Source organism: Colias philodice, chromosome 8, assembly GCF_061535455.1.
Source record: "Colias philodice isolate Cphi_HAF_F1 chromosome 8, ilColPhil1 Martin Lab GWU primary, whole genome shotgun sequence".
Lineage (NCBI taxonomy): Eukaryota > Metazoa > Arthropoda > Insecta > Lepidoptera > Pieridae > Colias > Colias philodice.
In genome coordinates this window covers 5,890,929-5,913,188 of record NC_143093.1, presented here as the reverse complement: position 1 = coordinate 5,913,188, position 22,260 = coordinate 5,890,929, and the positions used below count along the sequence as shown (strand labels likewise).

The 22,260-nt window shown below is 32.1% G+C and overlaps 3 protein-coding genes across 4 annotated transcripts; 2 read left to right on the top strand and 1 right to left on the bottom strand.

Annotated features, from left to right (window-relative positions):
• Positions 1-235: 235 nt before the first annotated feature.
• Positions 236-4,614, bottom strand: LOC149486561 (zinc carboxypeptidase-like). 2 transcript variants are annotated; one of them, XM_089697823.1, is made up of 8 exons: positions 4,414-4,614; positions 4,069-4,298; positions 3,470-3,575; positions 3,172-3,380; positions 2,091-2,248; positions 1,427-1,546; positions 679-817; positions 236-345 (listed from the first exon to the last, which is right to left on the bottom strand). In XM_089697823.1, exons 1-8 carry the CDS (start codon positions 4,533-4,535, stop codon positions 236-238), a joined length of 1,194 nt encoding a protein of 397 aa, XP_089553949.1. In that variant the 5' UTR covers positions 4,536-4,614. The 2 variants fall into 2 exon arrangements, with proteins under 2 accessions (XP_089553949.1, XP_089553948.1); XM_089697822.1 differs by having other exon boundaries at positions 4,069-4,614.
• A 167-nt stretch (positions 4,615-4,781) lies between these two features.
• On the top strand, positions 4,782-9,615 carry LOC149486560 (uncharacterized). The gene is made up of 12 exons (XM_089698193.1): positions 4,782-4,970; positions 5,053-5,442; positions 5,519-5,724; positions 5,798-6,469; positions 6,560-6,728; positions 6,802-6,965; positions 7,165-7,318; positions 7,492-7,643; positions 8,022-8,078; positions 8,488-8,572; positions 8,876-8,991; positions 9,273-9,615. Exons 1-12 carry the CDS (start codon positions 4,859-4,861, stop codon positions 9,441-9,443), a joined length of 2,448 nt encoding a protein of 815 aa, XP_089554319.1. The 5' UTR covers positions 4,782-4,858; the 3' UTR covers positions 9,444-9,615.
• Positions 9,616-12,837: 3,222 nt separating this feature from the next.
• On the top strand, positions 12,838-20,581 carry LOC149486559 (sodium-dependent nutrient amino acid transporter 1-like). The gene is made up of 14 exons (XM_089698192.1): positions 12,838-13,004; positions 15,826-15,897; positions 16,594-16,864; positions 17,020-17,233; positions 17,317-17,360; positions 17,434-17,581; positions 17,699-17,777; positions 17,974-18,077; positions 18,297-18,483; positions 18,744-18,920; positions 19,022-19,121; positions 19,214-19,393; positions 19,485-19,579; positions 19,676-20,581. The coding sequence occupies exons 1-14, from the start codon at positions 13,002-13,004 to the stop codon at positions 19,847-19,849; spliced, it is 1,848 nt and encodes a 615-aa protein (XP_089554318.1). The 5' UTR covers positions 12,838-13,001; the 3' UTR covers positions 19,850-20,581.
• The last annotated feature ends 1,679 nt before the right edge of the window (positions 20,582-22,260 follow it).

The window sequence follows — 22,260 nt, the reverse complement described above, 5'->3', positions numbered from 1 at the left end:
TTATCAAATACCTTTCATCATTAGATAACATTAAAAAAAGTTATTTGTAAACTACACAAATCACAATCCCATAATAATTGAACGAATATCTACAAAAATATTAAAATTTATTAGTAGTCCAATATAGCATGCCATGTAATTAACTTGAAAATATTGGTTACTTCTACTTTTAAAATACTGAACTAAACGCGACATTAAAAAAAAATGTCGAAATTGTTAATAGGTACACATTTTATTAAAACTCTACATCTCTCCCAAAGAATGAAAGGGTGTTTTGTTTAGTGCTGCTACGCCAACCTCGTACTAAACTCAGTATGGATGTTATAGTTTTCTTCACATATGTTTCTGAAATATTATTAAAGCTATATCAGAATAAATATTACTATCTACTACTGACTATCTTCGAAATTTCGGTTGTTAGAAAACATAAAAATTACAACTTATAAGCTATGAATAGATATGATAATATAAATTCTGTTTAATTCTATATTTCACGATGATAAAACATTATGATGTCTTTAAACAAATAATAAACAACACGAAGCATCTAATAAACTCAATTTGACTAGTTCGAAAAATTAAGTCTGCACTGTGGTAAAGAGCACGTCAAAAAGTTTGTTCTTAATTGCTGCAACCATAGCAAAATCAGTATTAAATCCCAACAATTTTTAAAATTACCGAGTATTGAAGTGTCCGTAATATTGGGGAACGTTGGATGAAATGGTTTCAGGAGAAATACGAGATCTGTGCCGAGCACTCCTGAAATATAATCCGTCAGAGAGCCAGCTACTCGTCCATCGCTACTTTCTTGATGTACCTACATCGATAAATTCATCACTATGTTGTATCTTGGGACTGAGATACAAAAAAATAAGGTATCGCTCTATTATTCTAACAGTAGCCAACGTATTAGTAAGTATGTGAGATATATCTAATCTTTCCTAATGAATCTCAAAAACTAAATAGGTACATGGAAATCCTGTCAATATTTTCAGAGATTCAAGCAAATGACACAAATTGTTTCACTAGAGCCAGAGGTATCCAAGCGAAGACTTACTTCTTAGAATTACATATCTATACTAATATTATAAAGCTGATGAGTTTGTTTGTTTGTTTGTTTGTTAGAACGCGCTAATCTCGGGTACTACTGGTCCGATTTGAAATATTCTTTCGGAGTTAGATAGCCCATTTATCGAGGAAGGTTATAGGCTATATATCATCACGCTACGGCCAACAGGAGTGGATCCACGGGGGTGAAACCGCGCGGCAGCAGCTAGTGATTTATAAAATTACTGTGTACCATCCGGTACTCGACCAGGTAGATCTACAGTTGGAACAAATACGGCCTGTTGATGTTGAATGTGTCTTTAGCTATATTGCATATTTATGCGATAGGCACCAATGCGTGAGTATAATTTTCTCTCACCTCATAAAGCCGCCCATCTGGTAATCTTGCCTGTCTTGCAGCATACTCGCCGATAGCTTGTAAATTCCTGTAGTTGCTAGGTTGACGTAACGAATATCTCCACGGGTACAAAATAAATTCCTATAACAGATTAAATTACAGACTTGATAAAATCATTAACAATATAAGGCAATTATATACTGCTCAATAATGTTGAATATAATCTCTATCAAGATTGAAATATAATCTTTACATAATTAAAACGAATTAATAATAAAGATCCAAACTGTTGTTGTTTATATATACTTGTACAGTATTTATTTAGTCTAATAATACACCTCTCCATTCATTGTTGTCATTAGATAGGTAAAGGTTGGTGTCGAAAGAAAGCAAGATTGTGTAAATTTTATGGATATTCCATAATTACTATTTAATTTCATTATTGATATTTTCTTATAGAAAATTAAATAGGATAATAATAACTATTAAATATCATTAATATTTAATAGTTATTATTATCTAATATTTTTTTATTTACCTGCGAAATATATACCATAATATTTGTGAACTTTTCGCTTTTCCTATCAGAATATTTCGCATTTGCCTACCACTATAATTCGAAAATAATCATATCTCTCTTAAATTATTATTAGTTATAAATACGAAGTAATAATGGAACAACAACCTTTTTCGGTACAAAACTTGCGTGCACGTTGATTGCTATGTGAATAACATCTTCTAGTTTATGTATGTATGTGCGAATAGCTTGTGATTCAGCGGCTGAAAAAGGTCTATTTCCTGGATAATATTGGGAACAAACGTCTGGAGACTTGGAAACATCATCTGTAATGAAAAACAAATTGTTTGTTTGTTTATTTGTGTACGTATCCGGTATCTAGTATATTAACTAGGCAGCTGCCTAATCCATGTTATCTTTTGCAAAATAATTTAAATCTCGCACGCGATATTGTTATCTGCGCTAAATAATAATACTATTAAGGCGTTACCCGGCAATTTCGACTATGTTCAACCTCTATAAAGTCTGGTACAACATAAAGCACAATACCGAAAAAAATATATAAAATAGGATGGTCTTTGATCTTTAATTGCTCGCGAGGAATTTTTTCCAAAGTTAATAGATTTCTAGAAAAAAAATGTGCCGTGGTCATCGATTTTTCCGCAAATACTCTATAAACTTCGTAACCTGCTGACTTAGAGCTCTGAAAATTTTATGTTTAATAGATTATCAGTTACACAACAGTCCCTGACGAGGATTTTTTGTTTCACTGATTGGTATCTTTTTAAATACAAAATGCGAGGAAAAAAGAAGGTGCAGCGGGAGAGGTTTGAGATCCGTCAAGTATGGTCAAGGTTATTAGCGCATGTATAAGCCTTAATATCGCGAATTGTAAATAATATTGGAAAGATATAATATTTATGAAGAAAGCCATAAATTACAGGTGTTAGATGAGACAAATGACCCTGTATTATTATTTTCTGCGTTATGCGTCATTTCATGCAATCTAGCGACATATTGATTAATAGAGATCAAAGTTTATAAAAATCTTTATTATATCTGTCTTAATTATTTTCTTTAATCTGTAATTTATCACTTATCAGTAGAAAGGCATATTGAATTTATACATTAGACAACTGTTTTATCAGTATGTATGTATCGTGTACTTGATGTTATGGTTAAAGCTCAAATAAGGCTAGATATTAATCACTTTGAAAGATTTGCTATCTCTTCACACCGTGTCACTTACCTCGCCAATGATATGCGAAATTCCGATTAATATTAGTACCAAAGCAGGTGTCCCCAAGTTCAGTATGTACATTCTTGTGCCACAACGCAGGCCGAGTGTTATTCCTAGCGGTGATGTTACGCGACCAAAGTAGTTCTTGTATTGGTCGAAACTTTCGCAAATTCTTTGTAAAATTAACTGCATCTGGATTCACTACTGGGATGAGGTACCTTTGATGAGAATGCATGAGATGAAAAATATTGTTTTAATGATCAGTAACTAATTGGCGGTTAAAGTTGTACAAGTGAAAATTTTTTACCAGTCATAGTCATTAAAAAATGGCGTTTGATAATTAGCATCGTACAGTAGTTTTTCAGCCAATTCTATTATTGCATTTGTTGCTCCCCACACCATACCGTTCAGTGCTGCAATTATAATACTAATTTAGATTCTAATACATTACAGTAGTAGGTACACTTGTACAATATTCCTATAATTCAATTTTGTCCTTGTCACGCCGAAATAGACGTTAAGCGTAGTAGGTAGTATTTAAATACACGCAATACTAGTAACTAGCCATAAAAAATTATTTGATCGTCATATTTCACTATAGCACTCTCGGTTTCATCATCCCAATAACCTAATAGCATGTCCACACCGATATGATAGCGAAAAATACAGGATCGATACTCAGCTCTACATAATATGAACTACGGAAATTGTTATCAAAATCTCTATTGATATTGTAACTGTCTGTCGATCTGTTTGTATGTCTCCTTTCACGCCTAAACCACTGAGCCGACATCGATGAAATTTGTTACAAAGATAGTTTGCAACCTACGGGAATGAGAATTATGCAGGGTTTCCTTTGACTAAGAAGGTGAAACCGCGGGCGGAAAGCTAGTAAGCTATATTTACTTCCTATAATGAGTATTCCTGGTTTCCTGGAATGTGTATCGCTATGTAGTTCCAATGCAACGATCGTGTTGTTGTTCGAAGTGCGCGGAGTGAGATGCACTAATCGCACCATTTCTGGATCATCTTTCGCCATGCGATTTGCAATATTCAATAATGTTTCTTGATCAATATACTGTAAATATTTCAAACTACTTCCTGTACTTCTTATTTTCCTCATTTTAGCTCCTGATCTAAAATGAATATTTATATATCAGTAGGTATAAAATGAAATTTCTGTTGTTGTGAAACAATTTAAATACTAGAAAGTGTTAATAAATGTACAATATTAATAGTATAAGTACTAACTGTTCATAGTTACGAGGCGGAAATAATATCATAAATAATATTCCAAATAAATACAATGCTGAAATCATATAAACTTTGATTTGTAACAACATATTGAATACTTTGTAATATAAAACACACATCAAAATATTTTCAGTTTCAGTTGATCTAAACCTATCATGAAACTATTTTTTTTTGACAGACGATAAATACGACGTGGGTGTACAATTTTTTAATCACTTATAAAAAAATATCAATTAATAGAAACCTGTGATAGAAACATATTTAAAAGTCTATTCATGTTTCAATTAGTTTTTTAATGTCGGTTAATGTGTAGACTGCAGCAATAGGTATAAAGAAAAATTTACTATAAGAATTCTGGCTATTTTCATGAATTCTTCTTCCATAAACGTCATTACAGAAGTATGTCACGTCAACCTGTGATAATAATTATATATTTCTTAATATGAATTTTGGTGCTTTTCTGTTAATATTATTATACCTTAATATTTATTTAGCGTATGGTTTTAAAGGCAACTACACCGAACATGACAATTGTTCATTGTGTACACTATCATGTAAGCTCAGTGCATTCAGTAAACGTGAAATAGCTTATGAAAATCTAATAATAAACATTAATTTTTGAATTTCTATCTTCAGTTTTTCGCCGAAAACGAGCTCTAACTGAATATACTCGATGGCGCTCCAATCCAGAAACGACACAAGCTTTCATTGTAAAAGTATTGGAAGATGATATTCCCATACCTACGTCTCGAAACCAAATTGTCGATAATGTAACTATTCGTCATACTGCTAGACCAATTGTGGCTGTTAACATACAACCACTGCAAATGGCTCAGGAAAAGATGATTGTTGAAAGAGCTACTTTGCGTCCATCTACAGTAACACCGGATCTATCCAAAGAGTATACACGATTTGTGCCGCCTACAACTTTGACTATAGCGCGGCATGAAGGTGATATAGTTTCAGATCCTGTATCTCCAGTTATTATTAACGATAAAATTCCTCCAATAAAACCAAAGACCAAAGGTAGGCTCTTAGCTTATATCGTACCTATTTTCTTATAATCAAACGCGTAAATTTAACTTGCAATATTATTCAATAGTTCTTAAAGGAGCACAACAGGTTGGGCCAATCCTGAAATTCAGTGGAGATCGTCACGTCCAGCGTGACGAAAGCCCTCCATCTGGTCCACAGTTTATTCAAAGGTCCAAAACCGATGTTGTGAGGCAATATGCACCGGTAGCTCCTGTTCTTTTCACTAAACAAAAAACAATGGGACCTTTAACACCGCGAACTGTTGATAAATTTGTAAGTATTCATTGGAACACAATTTTTTTTAAATACGTGTTCATCAATAAATATAGCTATAGTTTAATTTTAGATGTCACATAAAACAACAATACATCCTACAAGAACTTCACCGTTGTCAGATATTATAGTTCCAATGAGAACGCCTGACTTTTTCAATATTTTGACCTTTGATGATGATTTAGACAATCTTAACATATATAATAAGCAATTTCCAACTCGTACAACATATAATGTCATTGAAACTCTGCAACGTACTTCTACGATTAAGTTTTTGATTGATGAAGATGACAATGCTATAGAAACAACAAGACGCATTATTGACGTTGAGAGACGAAAAGGCAAAGAAAAGAAAATTATGGATAAAGAAATTGATACATATAACATGGTACTGTATGGCGATGACGAAAGCGAAAACACCAGTAAAAATAAACATGGAAGTACTGATTCTTATGAAGACATTGAAGACAGAAGTGGAAAGGATAGTTCTATAATCAACGCAAAATCTAGTTCATTTGATAGTTTAGAAGAATATGACAACACTACCGATTTATCATCAAATTTGGAGTATGATGACGACGATGACTTTAAAAATAGAACAACATTGACTACCAGAGCTTTACTCGAGATCGTTGATTTGGAAATTACAACAAAATCTTTTAAGGAAGAAATTAAAAAAAATCGAACCTGTAACCTTATAAAACTAAGACAACTTAGTTTTAATTCACCCCGAACGCTGCATGAGGTAGGTAATTTTCAAATGAAATCATAATTGACTCGGGCTTTCTTTTTATTTGCAAACAGGAGTTAGATTTTTTGACAATTATTATTGTAGATAACATCTCAGCTAAAGCAATGGGCAGAAGAAAGTCCAGTTGCCAAGTGGATAGATATCACTGCGGGAAATTTTACCGTCATGGAAAATCCGATCCATATGATGATTGTAGATGATCCTACAAGTGGACAAATAGTATCAGCTAAACAGACTGTTATGATAATTGCTGGTAAATTATTTAGAGTACTTGTAACAATTTATTTAACTGGAATTTTATATATATGATGATTTTATTCTATTAGGCATTCAAGGTAGGGATCATCACTCAGTTGCAGCTGCTATGTATGTTCTCTACCAACTTATAGAAAGGAGTGAAGCACACGCAGATCTTCTTACCAAGTATCGTTTCTGGATTATTCCTGTCTTTAATCCTGATGGGTATGCATATTCCATGACCTTTCCCCACGTAAGTATCAAAAAGCATTAGGAATTATTAAAAATTTAATAATTTAATAAAGCCCTAACTTTATTCACCTTGAGAAAAATAGTCTCTCTTTTAATATTTTTGAAGTGTACCTATTTATTTTCGTTTGATATTCTCTGAATGTAAATAATTTTAATTGCATGTTTTGAAATTTTAAATATGGTTTATATTTCGCCATTAGCGCAGGGAATGGATGAAAAATCTCAAACAAACGTGGGCGTCATGTAAGGCTCGAGATTCGTGCCAAGCTTGCGAGATGTATGGCGTCAGATGTACAATTCAGCCTTGCTATGGAGTTAATTTAGACCGTAATTTTGAATATCAATGGATTCCAAGTACGCGCTTTAAAATACATTAGCGATGATAATTTTATTCATAGGTTATTTTACAAAGATTAAATGATTTTTCTAATTATCGAGTGTGCTTTTGTTTAGGATACCAACGAATAATTACTCAATAATAACAGTAAAGGATTTGTTTATTTTCAAAGTGTTTAATTTACTTTTAGCTGAAGAGTTACGTTCGGAGCATCCGTGTGGTCCCTTATACGCGGGTCCAAGACAGCTGAGTGAGGCCGAAACGCGTGCACTCACACATTTCTTACATGAACAAAAGACCCCGCTTTACACCTTCATAGCTTTTAAAGAGGGAGACGTATTGGTATGATAACTGAATTTATTTCTATATATCATATTCAGTTTACAGGATTGCTTTTTGGTATTGATTAACAGGTAGAGGCATCTTCAATAAGTGACTGTAGCTTCTCATAATTATTTGTTTTCAATCAATTTTTCTACGAATGTTAAAGGAGAATATTAGCATTTCGAATGTATTTTTTTCTGCATATTTGCTTCACGACTAAAATGACCGCGCGTAATAACTAATACCACAGACTAATAATAATATACTACGTATACAACTAATACATATATGTAACTGGACTTAGTTGTTCACGACTAAACATTGTGCTATCTTTTAAGATATCGCACAGTGCTGATAGCTTGTAGGTTTAAAAATATATATTTGTTTGCGTTTTAGGGAGTGATGTATCCGTATTCACATACACGCAAGAAAAGAGCTTTTGATCACGTTTATGTAAGTATTAAAGCAATCCATTATAATAATATGATAACTGATAACCGGTGTTACGGTATAATATGCCATATCTTATCACATTTTTGTAGTAACAAATGACACGGCTTTGCTTTTAATTTGACTTTTTATATTAGTGTATTATCCAAAGTCTATTGATTTACTAAACAATCAAAGCAAAAGATAAAGGATTGCCTAATACATTGCCCTTATTTGCTCGTGCGTAACTTTAATCTAAAATCTATGTAATCACTTAATCTGTATAAAACTTAATCAAGTGTTTGTTTTTATAACTTAGGCAACGTTTCAATTAATCGTATTATGTTAAATTATGTTAATTGTTTGATTAGATTTGGATTTTGTGTACGATGAAATGGTATAATTTGAATAGAAAATTAAGTTATTTTTATAGAGGCAACGAGCGTCAGGCGCTGCAGCTGCTGCATACAGTATCAGTGGTCGGCCTTATGTAGCAGGCCAGACCTCGGAGTTTTTACGTAAATAAGCTTTATAACAATTGCATTATATTTTATTATCAGGAATTCAATACTAATCTAGTGTTATAAGAAATGATACTGGATAGATCTATTTATCTCGGAAGTCCGCAAACTTTTATCAGTAAAAGCTCTTGCTATGATAATAAAATGTATTATTAACATTGTTAAACCTTAACTTATAGTTTATACCTTTATCTTAATAAATTTCATCTTGTTTTAGGTCGATGTTTTCTTTAGCTATCAATTTATATCTCTACATTGAATTTGAGTACGATATTTATAATAAATACCTTTGGTTAACAGCGCTTTACGCCGGCGGCATAGAAGATTGGGTCGATGGCCATTTAGGTATAGACAATACCTATACAGTCATGATGTTTCGACCTTCTGATTCCCACAACTCCAGAATTATAACCGAGGTTAGTGATTTTGGTTCTCCTAATTATACATTGTATGCCTGAAATGAAGTAAGTAAGTCGTTTTTTGTAAATTTTGTTTTTGTGTGCATTGTACAATAAAGTGTTTTCTATCTATCTATCTAAGTACTTACCTACGTGATACTTGGAAAGCTTTTCTTTTAAGATTGGCTCTGTGGTTTTTGTTCGTTCGTAAAAAAATAATTCAATCCTTCAACAATTTATATGATTTGTAATGTTAGTATTTCTTACTATCGTCTATTATATAAATGTATGTTTTGCAGAGAGTCGTTCACGAAGCATACGCGGCGATAGATACACTACTCTTACAAAGCGTAGAGCCCCTTGGACCACCTCCCGTGACTATAACTCGATCAAGAGCACATATCATATCATCACCTATCTTATTGTATTTTGTATTAACTAGTTTATTATTACATTTTTCAGCTCTTTAGAATGTATGTGAAGGTGCTACGTAATGTAGAAGTTGGGAGAGTTTAAGCTTTCTGATCTATATTGATACAAGTTATTATTGGAGTACAATGAAATATACTCGCTAATTTTATTTGATATTTCGTTTCGAGATTGAATTTAGCTTTGAAAAGTGAAATCGATTTAACTGTATCATGTTTTGCATGTAAATATAATTTTTCGCAAATATTTTTGATGTTTCATTTATATGTTGATGGCAATTGGTAGTATTGTACGTTTTTCAGAATGCACAAATTACGAATCTTGATGATACATGTTATATCGTTTTTGTTGCAATACTATGAAAATTCCTAGAACGTATTTCGTATTATAATGATACCTACTTACAGTGAAATGCGGACTAGCGATCGTTAGATAAGGAGATCCAATTGCGACAAAAAGTAAAAATTGCGATTTTAATAAGGCTATTTAAAATGTTATGATGATTAATATAACCTATAAGCATACAAAATAGTATGAACTCAGACGAACTCAGGTACATTTGGTATGGTGATCATCTGCGTTTGTTCTTTGTAATGTCTTAATTTATCTTTGTCGTTTTAATTCTTTGCTAATTTTTTATAGTTGTTCGGTTTTGCCACATAAAGAGGAAAAATGATGCATCAAATATTTGTTTTAAATCAAGGAGCAGGAAAATATTTTATATAATTAGATACAGTCATGTAAGACAAGTTAAAAATGTTATTCATCGCTTGAAATTGGAGTGAATAATACTTTAATGTATTTGTATGAAGAAATCATTGGAACTATGTACTTTATTTTTTAAATCAATTAGTAAAAGCTTGCTTCTATCAATATACATAAATACGAGAAGCAAAAACTTTGTACTTAATAATTAATCGTCCTCAGTATCAAAAATATCTTCCAAGCTGTCTGGCTACAGCTTATCTTCAGTCTAGCCAAAACAGAAGATTATATCTCATTATAAATTGTTCAATATTATTTATATCGCACACCTTTTCCCTCGGAAAGTACCTAGACATAGAAAAATGCTTTTTATCTTCAAAGAGGCACGAAGGTTCTAGTTCATTGCTATTAAAGTTGTAATTTATTATTTTATAAACCTTTAAGATTTTTTTATATACCTTTAAGCTTAGCCTGTAAGAATTTTAATTCATTGATTATTTATTATTGCATCAACTAGTTCAAGTTAGAAGTGCTATTTTTTTTCTTAATACATAATTTAAATTTTTTACATGAGAAGGTTTTAAAGCAAGGACCAAATTGACAACATCGATGCTGCCTTCATTTCATAATTCATAACATAACTACATTAATATAAAGATGAAAGATTTGTATTTTTGTACGTAAATAATAACTCAAAAATTATCTACCTACTAGATCGATTAAATATTAATATAAATCATTTACCAGTAAAAAACATCGTCTTTATAGGCATATTTTATTGTGAAGCCGGGGCAAGCAATACATAGATTATTGCTAGATTGTGGGTGTCAGAATTCAAAATTATCGTATTTTATTTAACAATTCATAGGTAATTGTAGTATCATATTGTATATCATTGTAATCAATTAGCATAATCTTTTGATGATGTTCGATTGGCATTTTTGGGAAATTCCGATGAAAAAGCCAAAAAGTCATGTTATAGAACTAACTAATATCTAACTTAGCGACTCGCAATATACCTAATTTGATTGCCTTTTATAATTATTTAGGAAACTACAATCTTATTCACTTCATGATATTATGTTGAATATTTATCCAAATACAAACAATTAACAAGTCAATTTCATAATCAGATTTTGCTACTACGATTTTTTATATTTTATCATTAAAAATTAACTAATCAAGTAACAACTATGTACCTACTAAGGTGACACTAATCTACGATATGAACGATTAGATTTTTTGTTGATGAGTCAAGGTCACGCCTATTTAATTTTTCAAATAAAAAAATGTATATTCAATAATAAAGAATTTGGCCCTTGTAATGTGATTATTAAATCACATATCTATTAATTCGAATACACGCACTTTCACTATTTTAATATAATGCCATCGTTTCTGTCCCTCCTTTTGATGGTATCTGCGTTGATAAACATTATGAAATAATATAATAAATATATAATAATACACTTAGACTACAGGCCCATGTTGAAAAAATTATGGGTCATTTGACCCACCACCTGACCTATGAGTTGACCTAATGATATAAGAGCATAAAATAATAAGATTCAGCACTATGACGTCACTCGTAAGCTGTCCACCTGACCTGAGTGCAGATGAGAATTCGAAAGTTCAGGTAGAGATTTTCTCCCCTTGTCTCCATGATTTTTGTACGGCGTTGCGGAATAATGGCTTAAAAGCAGTATAGAAATAGTATGACACAGATGCCGTACAAAAATGGTGGTCCACAAAGTCGGAATTTATTTTTATTTTTCGACAGTTGCCGGGGTAAATTTGGTCATTTGATTTTGTACGGCATCTGTGTTATACTATTTCTATACTACTTTTAATCAATTATTCCGCAACGCCGTACAAAAATCATGGAGACAAGGGGAGAAAATCTCTACCTGAACCTTCGAATTCCCATCTGCACTCAGGTGGACAGCTTACAAGTGACGTCATAGTGCTGAATCTTATTATTTTATGCTCTTATATCGTTCTAGATAGGTCACCTGGTGGGTCAAATGACCCATAATTTTTTCAACACGGGCCTGTAGTCTAACTACGATAAAAATATTTTTAAAATTTTTATATTTTAACTAAATTTACTAATATAATTTGAAAGCATGTTTATCAACAAGAACCAATATGTACGAAATGGCATTAGTTATGCCAGTATAAGTTGATTGAAGGCCGTATGATAAAATCGATACACTTTGTTCGTCATTCCACATGGTCGAAAAGCTTGAAACGCCGAAATCGTCATAAATATATAGATTTCCTTAAACGGCAAGGCCTGCATAAGGAAGCTTTCGGTATGCATAACCACAACACAAAATATTGCACTTTTGCACTCATGTATTGTTAATAAAACACATCAACCTTCAATGCAAAACTGACCTTGTGCAATTTGGCGGCATAACAATGTTTTTTATTCCAAATTATCGAATTTGGAATCGCTATTTTTAATATAAATAACTTCTGAAACTACAGTACATTTCTCCTCGATATAATCGTTGGGTATATGTTCTAAAATTGCTGTCTAGGATTGGCTTGCCGCCTGTTACTGGTAGAGATAAATAAAGGGAAGAGGCTTGTTCTTAGAAGGTACGAGAACGAGCATCCCCTACGAAAAGAGATTGACAAGTGAAATATACCTACTGAACTCCATCTACCCCGATAATTATAATCATTTACAAAAAATAACTTAGATAAGTGGACAGCTCAGCAAGACAAACCGCCGATAGATATAATTATATAAAACCATGCCGATTACAACCCAGAACCTCATTCGTGAGTTAATCCTTTAGTGGTGTGGTGTTTTTTTATATATTTATTTATGCCGTGTATTGGAAACATTGGATCTAAAGTGAAGGGTCTCAAAATATATCAAAATGGTAACTACCATTATTTTATAAATAGATTTTTTATTTGAAACAATTAGTATTTAGATAAATATGGAATATTAAAAAAGCAAATGCAAATATACATATAAAAGTCAATAAGTACTTAAGATTATACTTATTCAGTTCAGTTCAGTTCAGTTAATACGTAGGTACATAGTTTATATTAATTTGTATTTTTTTTAAAGTGAATAAATCGATTTATGGTAGACCATATAGAATACAGTTTAAAACTTAATAATTATAAATAAATAATAGAGCGCGAATTTATCGCTGGCCGTGATCTCTCACCAGGCAACCCCAATGATGAGGAAAATTGCCTACTGAGTCACGGAGTAGCATAATAAAATATACTAAAAGTCTGGCATAACGTATCGATATGGACACGTGACTTTCGTCAATTATTAATTATTGTTATTTTCAAACATATCGTTTGCTTATTATTCGACGATATGAGATAAAGCCATGTATATATGCATACCTATATATACATACCTATCTTTATTTTATTGCATCGTCATATTATAATATATTCTCTTAAGCCTGATTGGATTGATAAAATATTTTGTCCAATTTTTATTTATATAGCAATAATAATAATAATAACACGGAGATAACACGTAAATTATTAGCGAATGAAAAACCATTAAAATATTCTGAATATTTTAAAAATTACACATTACAAATTTAATAAGAAGAACAATATACATATGTACAAAGATCTGCACTCTATAGTAGGTATATCATTCATCGGTTTATAATAATCTTTTATGTATCTCTGCCAAATTTTAATTAAACTACAATGACAAAGAGATAACTGGTTTATCTATTTATGTCATTGTTACATTTATTTACCTGTTCTTCGTTCTTTTTTTCATAGCATTGTGTTAAAATAATATATATTTATTACAGTTGTATGTAAATAGCAATAAATATCTTTTACTAGCTTTCCGCCCGCGGCTTCGCCCGCTTTGTCTAAAGCATAATAAATTATATACTAAAAGTCTAAAACCTTCCTCTTGAATCACTCTATCTATTAAAAAAACCGCATCAAAATCCGTTGCGTAGTTTTAAAGATTTAAGCATACATAGGGACATAGGGACAGAGAAAGCGACTTTGTTTTATACTATGTTCTACTTAGGTACTATATTTAGTAGATACAGATGAGAATGAAACTGTACAATTAAATATTTTGACAATAACGAAACTGTGAACGAAACATTCTGGAGTGATATTCATCTCCAACAATATTCATTGGATTTCAGGGCTGGCAAAGTAAAACTTGAAAAGGCTACTTTATGATAAGACTTCATGTTTGTGTATACTATAGGTGTGCCCTTGTAATAATTTGCTGCGGAAATGACGATATCCTCAATGAATATACTGATATACAAGTACATATTCATATATTACTTAACAAGAAATAAAAAAATTCACTCAACACCAATGTTGAAGTTCCGTAGACAAAAAGATTCCTAGTAACCTTGGATAAGGTCTAATTGCAACTGCACCGCCTTATGGCATTAAATTTTTTATTTTAAATCTATCAACAATAAAATAATCGTTATAATATGTTAATAGCTTCAGGAAGCCATGAAAATTATTTTTACGAATTTCCTTGTAACTAAGGTTTAGGTTTTGATAAAACTGATTCACCGAAAGTAACCAATATCAACAATGTCAAATTTTATCAAATTATCATTTAATTTTAAATATCCTTCAAAAGATAAATAAAATATTCCGTTTTGAATGAATGTAACTACGAATAATACTAATTTACTTACCTACTCATATTTTCAATTAAAAGTCGGTACAAATCCACTGTTCATTGTTTTAAATCTAGTTCATCTATACAAATATTATAAAGAGGAAAGGTTTGATTTTTTGTTTGTTTGTTTGTTTGTATGAATTGAATAGGCTCCGAAACTACTTGGCAGATTTGAAAAATTCTTTCACTGTTGGAAAGCTACATCATTTCTGAGTGACATAGGTTTTATCCCGGAAATCCCACGGGAACGGGAACTATGCGGGTTTTTTTTTGAAAACGCGGGCGAAGCCGCAGGCGGAAAGCTAGTTATTAATATGTATTTACACATATATTGTAGGTATATTAAAACAACTCAATATTGAGGAAATAGAAAAAAAAACATCGTAAATTTTTAAATTTTTACGTGGAGATAAGTAATACCATAATTGGGTTTATACTTCGACAGTAGCGCCTGCGTCATAAAGGAAATTAGTGCTCAATGTTTCACAATACCCTTGCATAAAATAAATAAGTGAGGAAACATTTAAATAGCACTGAAAACGACCGTGTAGATATTATCACACGGTTAACTGTTTAAAATATAAATTAAATAACTTTACTATAACTATAACGGTTATATTGAAAAAGTTCGCGAAGTAGCGAAAAAGTTTAATTTATTACGTCTATTAAAAATTCTAGTACATAATTATAACATACTAGATTTTTTTTTATTAACATTGACTAAGATCCGGTAGAGAATTTACCGACTTGTTTATGTTTAGGTACTAATGTTCGAGAGGTCAACAAATAAATATGTATATTTTAGATATTCGTAACTATTCCACTTCAAACATGTATGATGTATATTTACTCTTAGTTATGTACATTATATAAACAGAGGTAGAGCAATGCTATTTGTAAATCACATAAAATTGATTAAAACATTTCACGACGTTTGAAATAATTGATTTTTTTTTAGTTTATTTTACTGATAATTTGTTTTGTAATAAATTGCATTGTACATTGTACAAACCTCTTTGTTTTTTTAATTTCCTTTTTATTCACAGAGTAAGCCGGAAACCAACGCGTTTTCAAATGAGGGTTTTAGTAATGCAGGAGATGATCCACCGAAGAAAAAGGTAATTGTTATTATAAATTCTTTACTTATATCTACTCAAATATGTTTAAAAATCTCACGTCGTGGTGATACTTTATCACTTTACGGTGTCAGGATATATAGGTATGTATTATATTCAGTGTACACTCCGAAACTATTGAACCGTTCTGAACTTCATTACTCTCTGAAATTTTAATTTCATATAGCGAAGCCGAGGCGGGTGCTAGTTAGTTCACATACAAACACACTTATATTTATGTATTTTACTACATAATGTTACACATAGGTAACTATATAGATACGTGACTAACAATTTGTCATCGTCATTATACACACCTATATTTTATTGTTGACCATAAGTGCGCATAAATTTATAAAAGCAAATAATAAAAATAATATGAGATAGTCTGCGATAATATGTACATAATATTGTGAATACAATGTTTCTACGAATGAATACATCTGGTTATATAAATTTATAAAAATTAAAATAATATGATAAGATTATATACCTATATGCATATCATTTTTTATTTCACTTTGTGTATCGGATTAGGGATTTTATTATATACTAGCTGTCCCCGCAGTTTTACCGGCATTGCTCAACTTCTTTTGGTGTAAGTTTAATGTTATAGGAGCCTACAGCACAGAACGCACAGTTATCTGTGCTTATAGCGTTCCGCGATAAATTAAACAATTATTATATTACGTTGTCTAGGAAGATGTTGAGGTGGATGAAGAACCCGAGCGTGCCATGTGGGGAAATCAAATCGAGTTCCTCATGTCGTGTATTGCCACATCTGTGGGTCTGGGAAACGTGTGGCGGTTTCCCTTCGTCGCTTACCAGAACGGTGGAGGCGCCTTCCTCATCCCATACATAATTGTACTAATCTTAGTTGGAAAACCCATGTATTACTTGGAAGCCGTTTTGGGACAATTCAGCTCAAGAAACTCTGTTAAAATATGGTCTATGGCACCCGCTATGAAAGGTTCGTGTTTTCTGTTATTATTTTCTTATCTTAATAAGGAGAATCTTTTTTTCCTTTTTTTCATTTATCTCCTTAATGCTTACTATTCAAATCAAACTCGCCAAATTTAATCTCCGTACCATATTACACTATTAAATATAAGTTTGTTCTTACAGGTACGGGGTACGCTCAAGCTCTGGGATGTGGCTACATTCTCTCGTATTACGTGTCCATCATCGCTTTGTGTTTGTATTATTTATCAATGAGCTTCCAATCTACACTTCCTTGGGCTTTATGTGATCCGGCCTGGGAAAACTGTGTGCCGTCAGGTCAAACGGAGAATTTCGACCACACCATCAATGGTACAAGCAGCGCTGAGCTATACTTTACGTAAGATAACTTCTTTAATCTTAATAAAATCTCTTATTTTGTACTGTGGGACTAAATATCAATTATTTTTTTTTAAATTTCAGGCGTACAGTTCTTCAGCAGAGTGATGGCATTGAAGGAGGTCTCGGTTGGTATTTTATTTCTATTGTTATTTCGAATACATTTAAATATACAATTTCTAACGACAAATTATGTTTTAGGTTTACCCATTTGGTATTTAACTTTGTGCCTGCTTGCGTCGTGGTTTGTCATTTTCGTCATCGTATCACGTGGGGTGAAGAGTTCAGGAAAAGCTTCGTACTTCCTTGCGCTGTTCCCCTACGTCATCATGATTATCTTGCTAATCACGTTAGTAGATTACTTCATTGTTTCTATAATTGTAGACTTAACAAATGAATAGACAGCATATTTATATATATATTCGTTTTTTTTAACTTAAATAAAAACGATGTTTTATGTTTCTAGCACATTACTTTTGCCCGGTTCTGGTAATGGTATATTATACTTCATCACTCCACAATGGGACAAGCTGTTGGAATTGAATGTAAGTAGATATTTGTTTATGTTCATTATATAATATGCGTTGCGATAACCAAATGAGTAATGACTATATTATAATGTAAATTTAAAATAGTTGTCCTACACTTTATAAGTAATTAAATAATGTGAACTAACGTGAAACTATCTAGAAACTAACCTCATAGTCGAAATAGCTATAATGATTGTTATTTTAATTACAGGTATGGTATTCAGCTGTGACGCAAGTGTTCTTCTCATTGTCAGTATGTACCGGAGCTATTATCATGTTCTCCTCATACAACGGGTTCAAACAAAACGTATACAGGTAAATAAAACCGTATATATTTAAACGTAGAATTACCTTCAGTCTTTAAATAGTATCTATTGAATTTCACAAACATTTCATTATTAAATTATTGAACGTCGAACATTAATTAATGGTATAAATAAAACTATTTTAAAAGGTTTTAAAATTGTATTTACTAATGTTTACATAATCTATAAAATTGTACCATTAAAATTAAACGATGTCGAATATTTTTAGGGACGCCATGATTGTAACCACCTTGGACACATTCACGAGTTTGCTATCTGGTATTACCATCTTCGGTATCCTGGGCAACTTGGCGTATGTTCTAGAAAGAGAAGTTAAAGATGTTGTCGGTTCAGGCGGTACTGGTCTTGCCTTCGTTTCCTACCCCGATGCTATTGCAAAGACTTTCCAACCACAGGTAATTTCTATTAATAATATTAATTACTTAGGTATCTACTGCATTTAATAAAACCCTTACCACCTTTGCCTGTAAATTATTATAAAAAAATCTTAATTCAACATAATTTAAATTCATAATTCAAATTAATTTATTTATAAATTATTTTAATAGTGTAGTGTTTCTAAGTTCTTAATTTTGATCTTTTATTATAGGTTTTAGTCCATGATATTACTTTTCTTATTTTGACTTAACTAATTCTTCTTTACCATGATTCTCAGTTATTCTCCGTATTGTTCTTCGTCATGATGCTGGTACTCGGAGTGGGATCAGCAGTAGCTCTGCTATCAACGATCAACACAGTATTAATGGACTCCTTCCCACGAGTGCGCACAATCTACATGTCTGCTTTCTGCTGTACCAGTGGATTTGCTATCGGACTTGTTTATGTTACCCCGGTTAGTCTTTATTTCCTTCATTTTTAATATGATTGTCATTCGAAAATAAAGAGCATGAATTTGTTATTTTATTTTGTTTTTCATGAATAAATTGGTTACAGGGTGGTCAATACATTTTGGAACTTGTGGATTACTACGGTGGTACTTTCCTTGTTCTGTTCTGTGCTATTGCGGAAATCGTTGGAGTATTTTGGATTTACGGTAACTAACTAGCTAATTTATTATGTTTTCCATGATGTTCAATTCATTTTGTATGTAATGGAAATTTAATAAAAAATATATAAAATTTTCAGGTTTAGAAAACGTTTGCTTAGATATTGAATACATGCTTGGAATTAAAACATCGATCTACTGGCGGTTCTGCTGGGGTATTGTTGCTCCTGCTATTCTCATCACTGTATTTATTTACGCATTGCAATCATTTGAAGCACTCGTCTTCGGTTGTTGTTACTATTATCCTACAGCCGGTTATGGTGAGTACCTAATTTAATGTTTTTTTAATATGCTATTTTATCTCTAACTTATTTATTCTTTTGCATTACTAAATTCTGTTTTACTTTTTAGTCTCGGGCTACATGATGCTCATCGTCGGTGTACTGTTTGTACCTATATTTATGTTTATCGCATTATACAAATACAAAACTGGAAACTTTGTTCAGGTGTGTATCTTTTTCGTTTGTCTTAGTGACTAATAATATCTCGTTATGTTTACATGAAAAATCAAACTAAAAATTTCAATTTCAATTATTTCACAGACTCTGAAGCGTTCATTCAGTCCAAAGTCCAGTTGGGGCCCGCGTGCGGTGAGTGAGAAACGAGGATGGTCTCAATTTAAAGAAGACGCCAAATCCGCCAGACGCGAACAGAAGACGTCGTGGGGTCGTCACATTTGGCTCAGTTTGACGGGCGGATATAAAAGACCCTTATAATTACGTCCAATACCAAATAGTACAAAGTATTATTTATAGAAATAGATACGCTAATATTAATTAATTGTAGATATAATTATATAATGTATAGAAACGTAGTATTAGGTACCAACTTATTAACTATAAACAATTTAGTGAAATGTGGTACTTGAGTATTACTATATAAATTTTTGTTCAAATGAGAGGTACCTCTCATCGTTACCAAATCTCGTCAAAAGTAGCTAGCTAGATAATTTAATTTTCTTTATATCCCAAATCATTTATCATGCCTTTACTTGGTTTTGCATAAAATACTTTTAGCAGTCGGGTGCTACGTTATTTGTATCGTAAATATCATAATGTCCTAACGTAACGTATCGTTTCCTAAAAAACCTAAGTCAGTGAAAACAATAACTATCCTATTTTGTATATTTAAATAATTTTCATAAAGCATGCAGTTAAGATACTTTAACTAATGTTGGTTCGTAGGTGTATATTATGTTAGGTATAATATTAAAATATAGTATAGTTATGACATTGTTAAGATAGGTACGTGTATTTATTTATACAAATTGATATTACTGAAATGTGATATAAGAATATTTTAATAAAATTAAAGCTATTTATAACAATATTATGATAAAAACCCTTATGTAAGTATATAAGTTGTTATATACACATTAAAACTTGTAGATATTCAAAGGTTTTTGTATTGTGAGGAAACACGGAACTGTGAGGAACGATCAAAATAAACAGTAACACCTTGGCCACGGACACCGGCGGCGCGACCGACGGCGCGACTGTAGGGATGGCGATCTGAGATCGATTAATCGAAGAATCGATTTTTCGAGCAGAAAATATCGATTTTTTAAATCGATATGAAGTACTGTGTCGATTCACTGAATCGATATATCACTCTTGAAAATCGACATTCGATTTTTTCTGTTTTGGTATAAACCATACAATTATTTGCATTTAGTTGAATGTGCCTGAATTATAAGAGTGCTGCCGGTTAAAGAGTTAACTACTCATAAACTCGCGAGATGGCTGTATGTTTAGTATCCTTTACTCGCCTCTCTTTAATAAAAAAGTTACGTTAGTAGTCTTTGACTTTATGTATAGCTATAATCTGTGACGATTGATAGTGCAATTTGCATTATTCATTTGTTGTTGTCGTTTATTGAATACTGTTATTAGCATAATATATTAAGTATTTTCATGATTGATAATTAATTTTCATCAGATTTTCATGTAGTGTTTGTTGCGAAATAATAACTAATTGAGAGTAGGTAAGGTAAGTAAATATAAGTAAAGCGCTTCTTATTTTTCACTTTGACGCTATTATTTTCAGTTTGTTCTGTTATTGTTTGATATCCTTATAGTTTGATACGGTAATAAAAATAATTGTTATTTTTGAATTCCCTGATTTTATTGATAAGATATCGTTAATTGCAATATTAATCTTGTTTTTAGTAAAATTGATACAAATTTACATTGTAAATGCAAACTTGAAAAAAAGATCGATTTTTTAAGAATCGATTTTGTAGGCCTCGATTTTTTCGTGAATCGATTCATTAGACTACGATTCGAATCGATTTAAAAATCGATCTTTTTCGTAAAGAATCGCCATCCCTACGCGACTGGCGGCGCGGCAATTCGCGCGGCGCGGTAAGCACGCCACGGGCAGTTGCGTTCGCCGACGCGACCAGTGTAGACGAGGAGACAAGATGGCTTTATCAAAGTTAGCCCGACGTTGTTTGGAGAATAGCAGCTTTTTTGCTCAAGATTTAATGTTTGGAAGATATAGTGGAGTACGTGAATTAAATAGAAATCGTGTTACAGACGGAGAATTCCACCAAAAATATGAAAAATATAGGCATGATGAAAAATTATGTTGCGGGTGGCTAGACTTCCAAATAGCTGGTCTAGCTAGAATTTCTGCAATAAAAGCTTCCGTCTCCATTTTCGCGAAAAAAAAACAAACTATTTTAAATTAAGTTCGCTCCGGGAGTAGTCGCCGCGTCTGCCGCTCGACTCCGTGGCCTGCGCCGTAATAACTCATACATTTGTTTCGATCGCTAGTCGTGCCGCGCGATTCGCTCGGGGAAATTCGCCGGTCGTCTCGCTGGTCGCCGCTGCGCGTGGCATGCCCAGTACATTTCCATACATTTGATTCATTCGCAAGACGCGCCGCCAGTCGCGCCGCGCGAATTTTCGCTATAGCGAATTGTCCGTGGCCAGCTCGTAAGGTTGTGCAATTTGTTTGAATGAATGTTCATTCTTTATGTCTATAGTTATACGTTTTCTCATGAATCGTTTCATTTGTTAAAAATAAACTGATTTACTTAAGTGCATACTTACGATTTTTATTTAAGTTTAAAATCCTTAGAGTAGGTATATTATATAAAGTAAAACCCTAAATTGATTAAAAA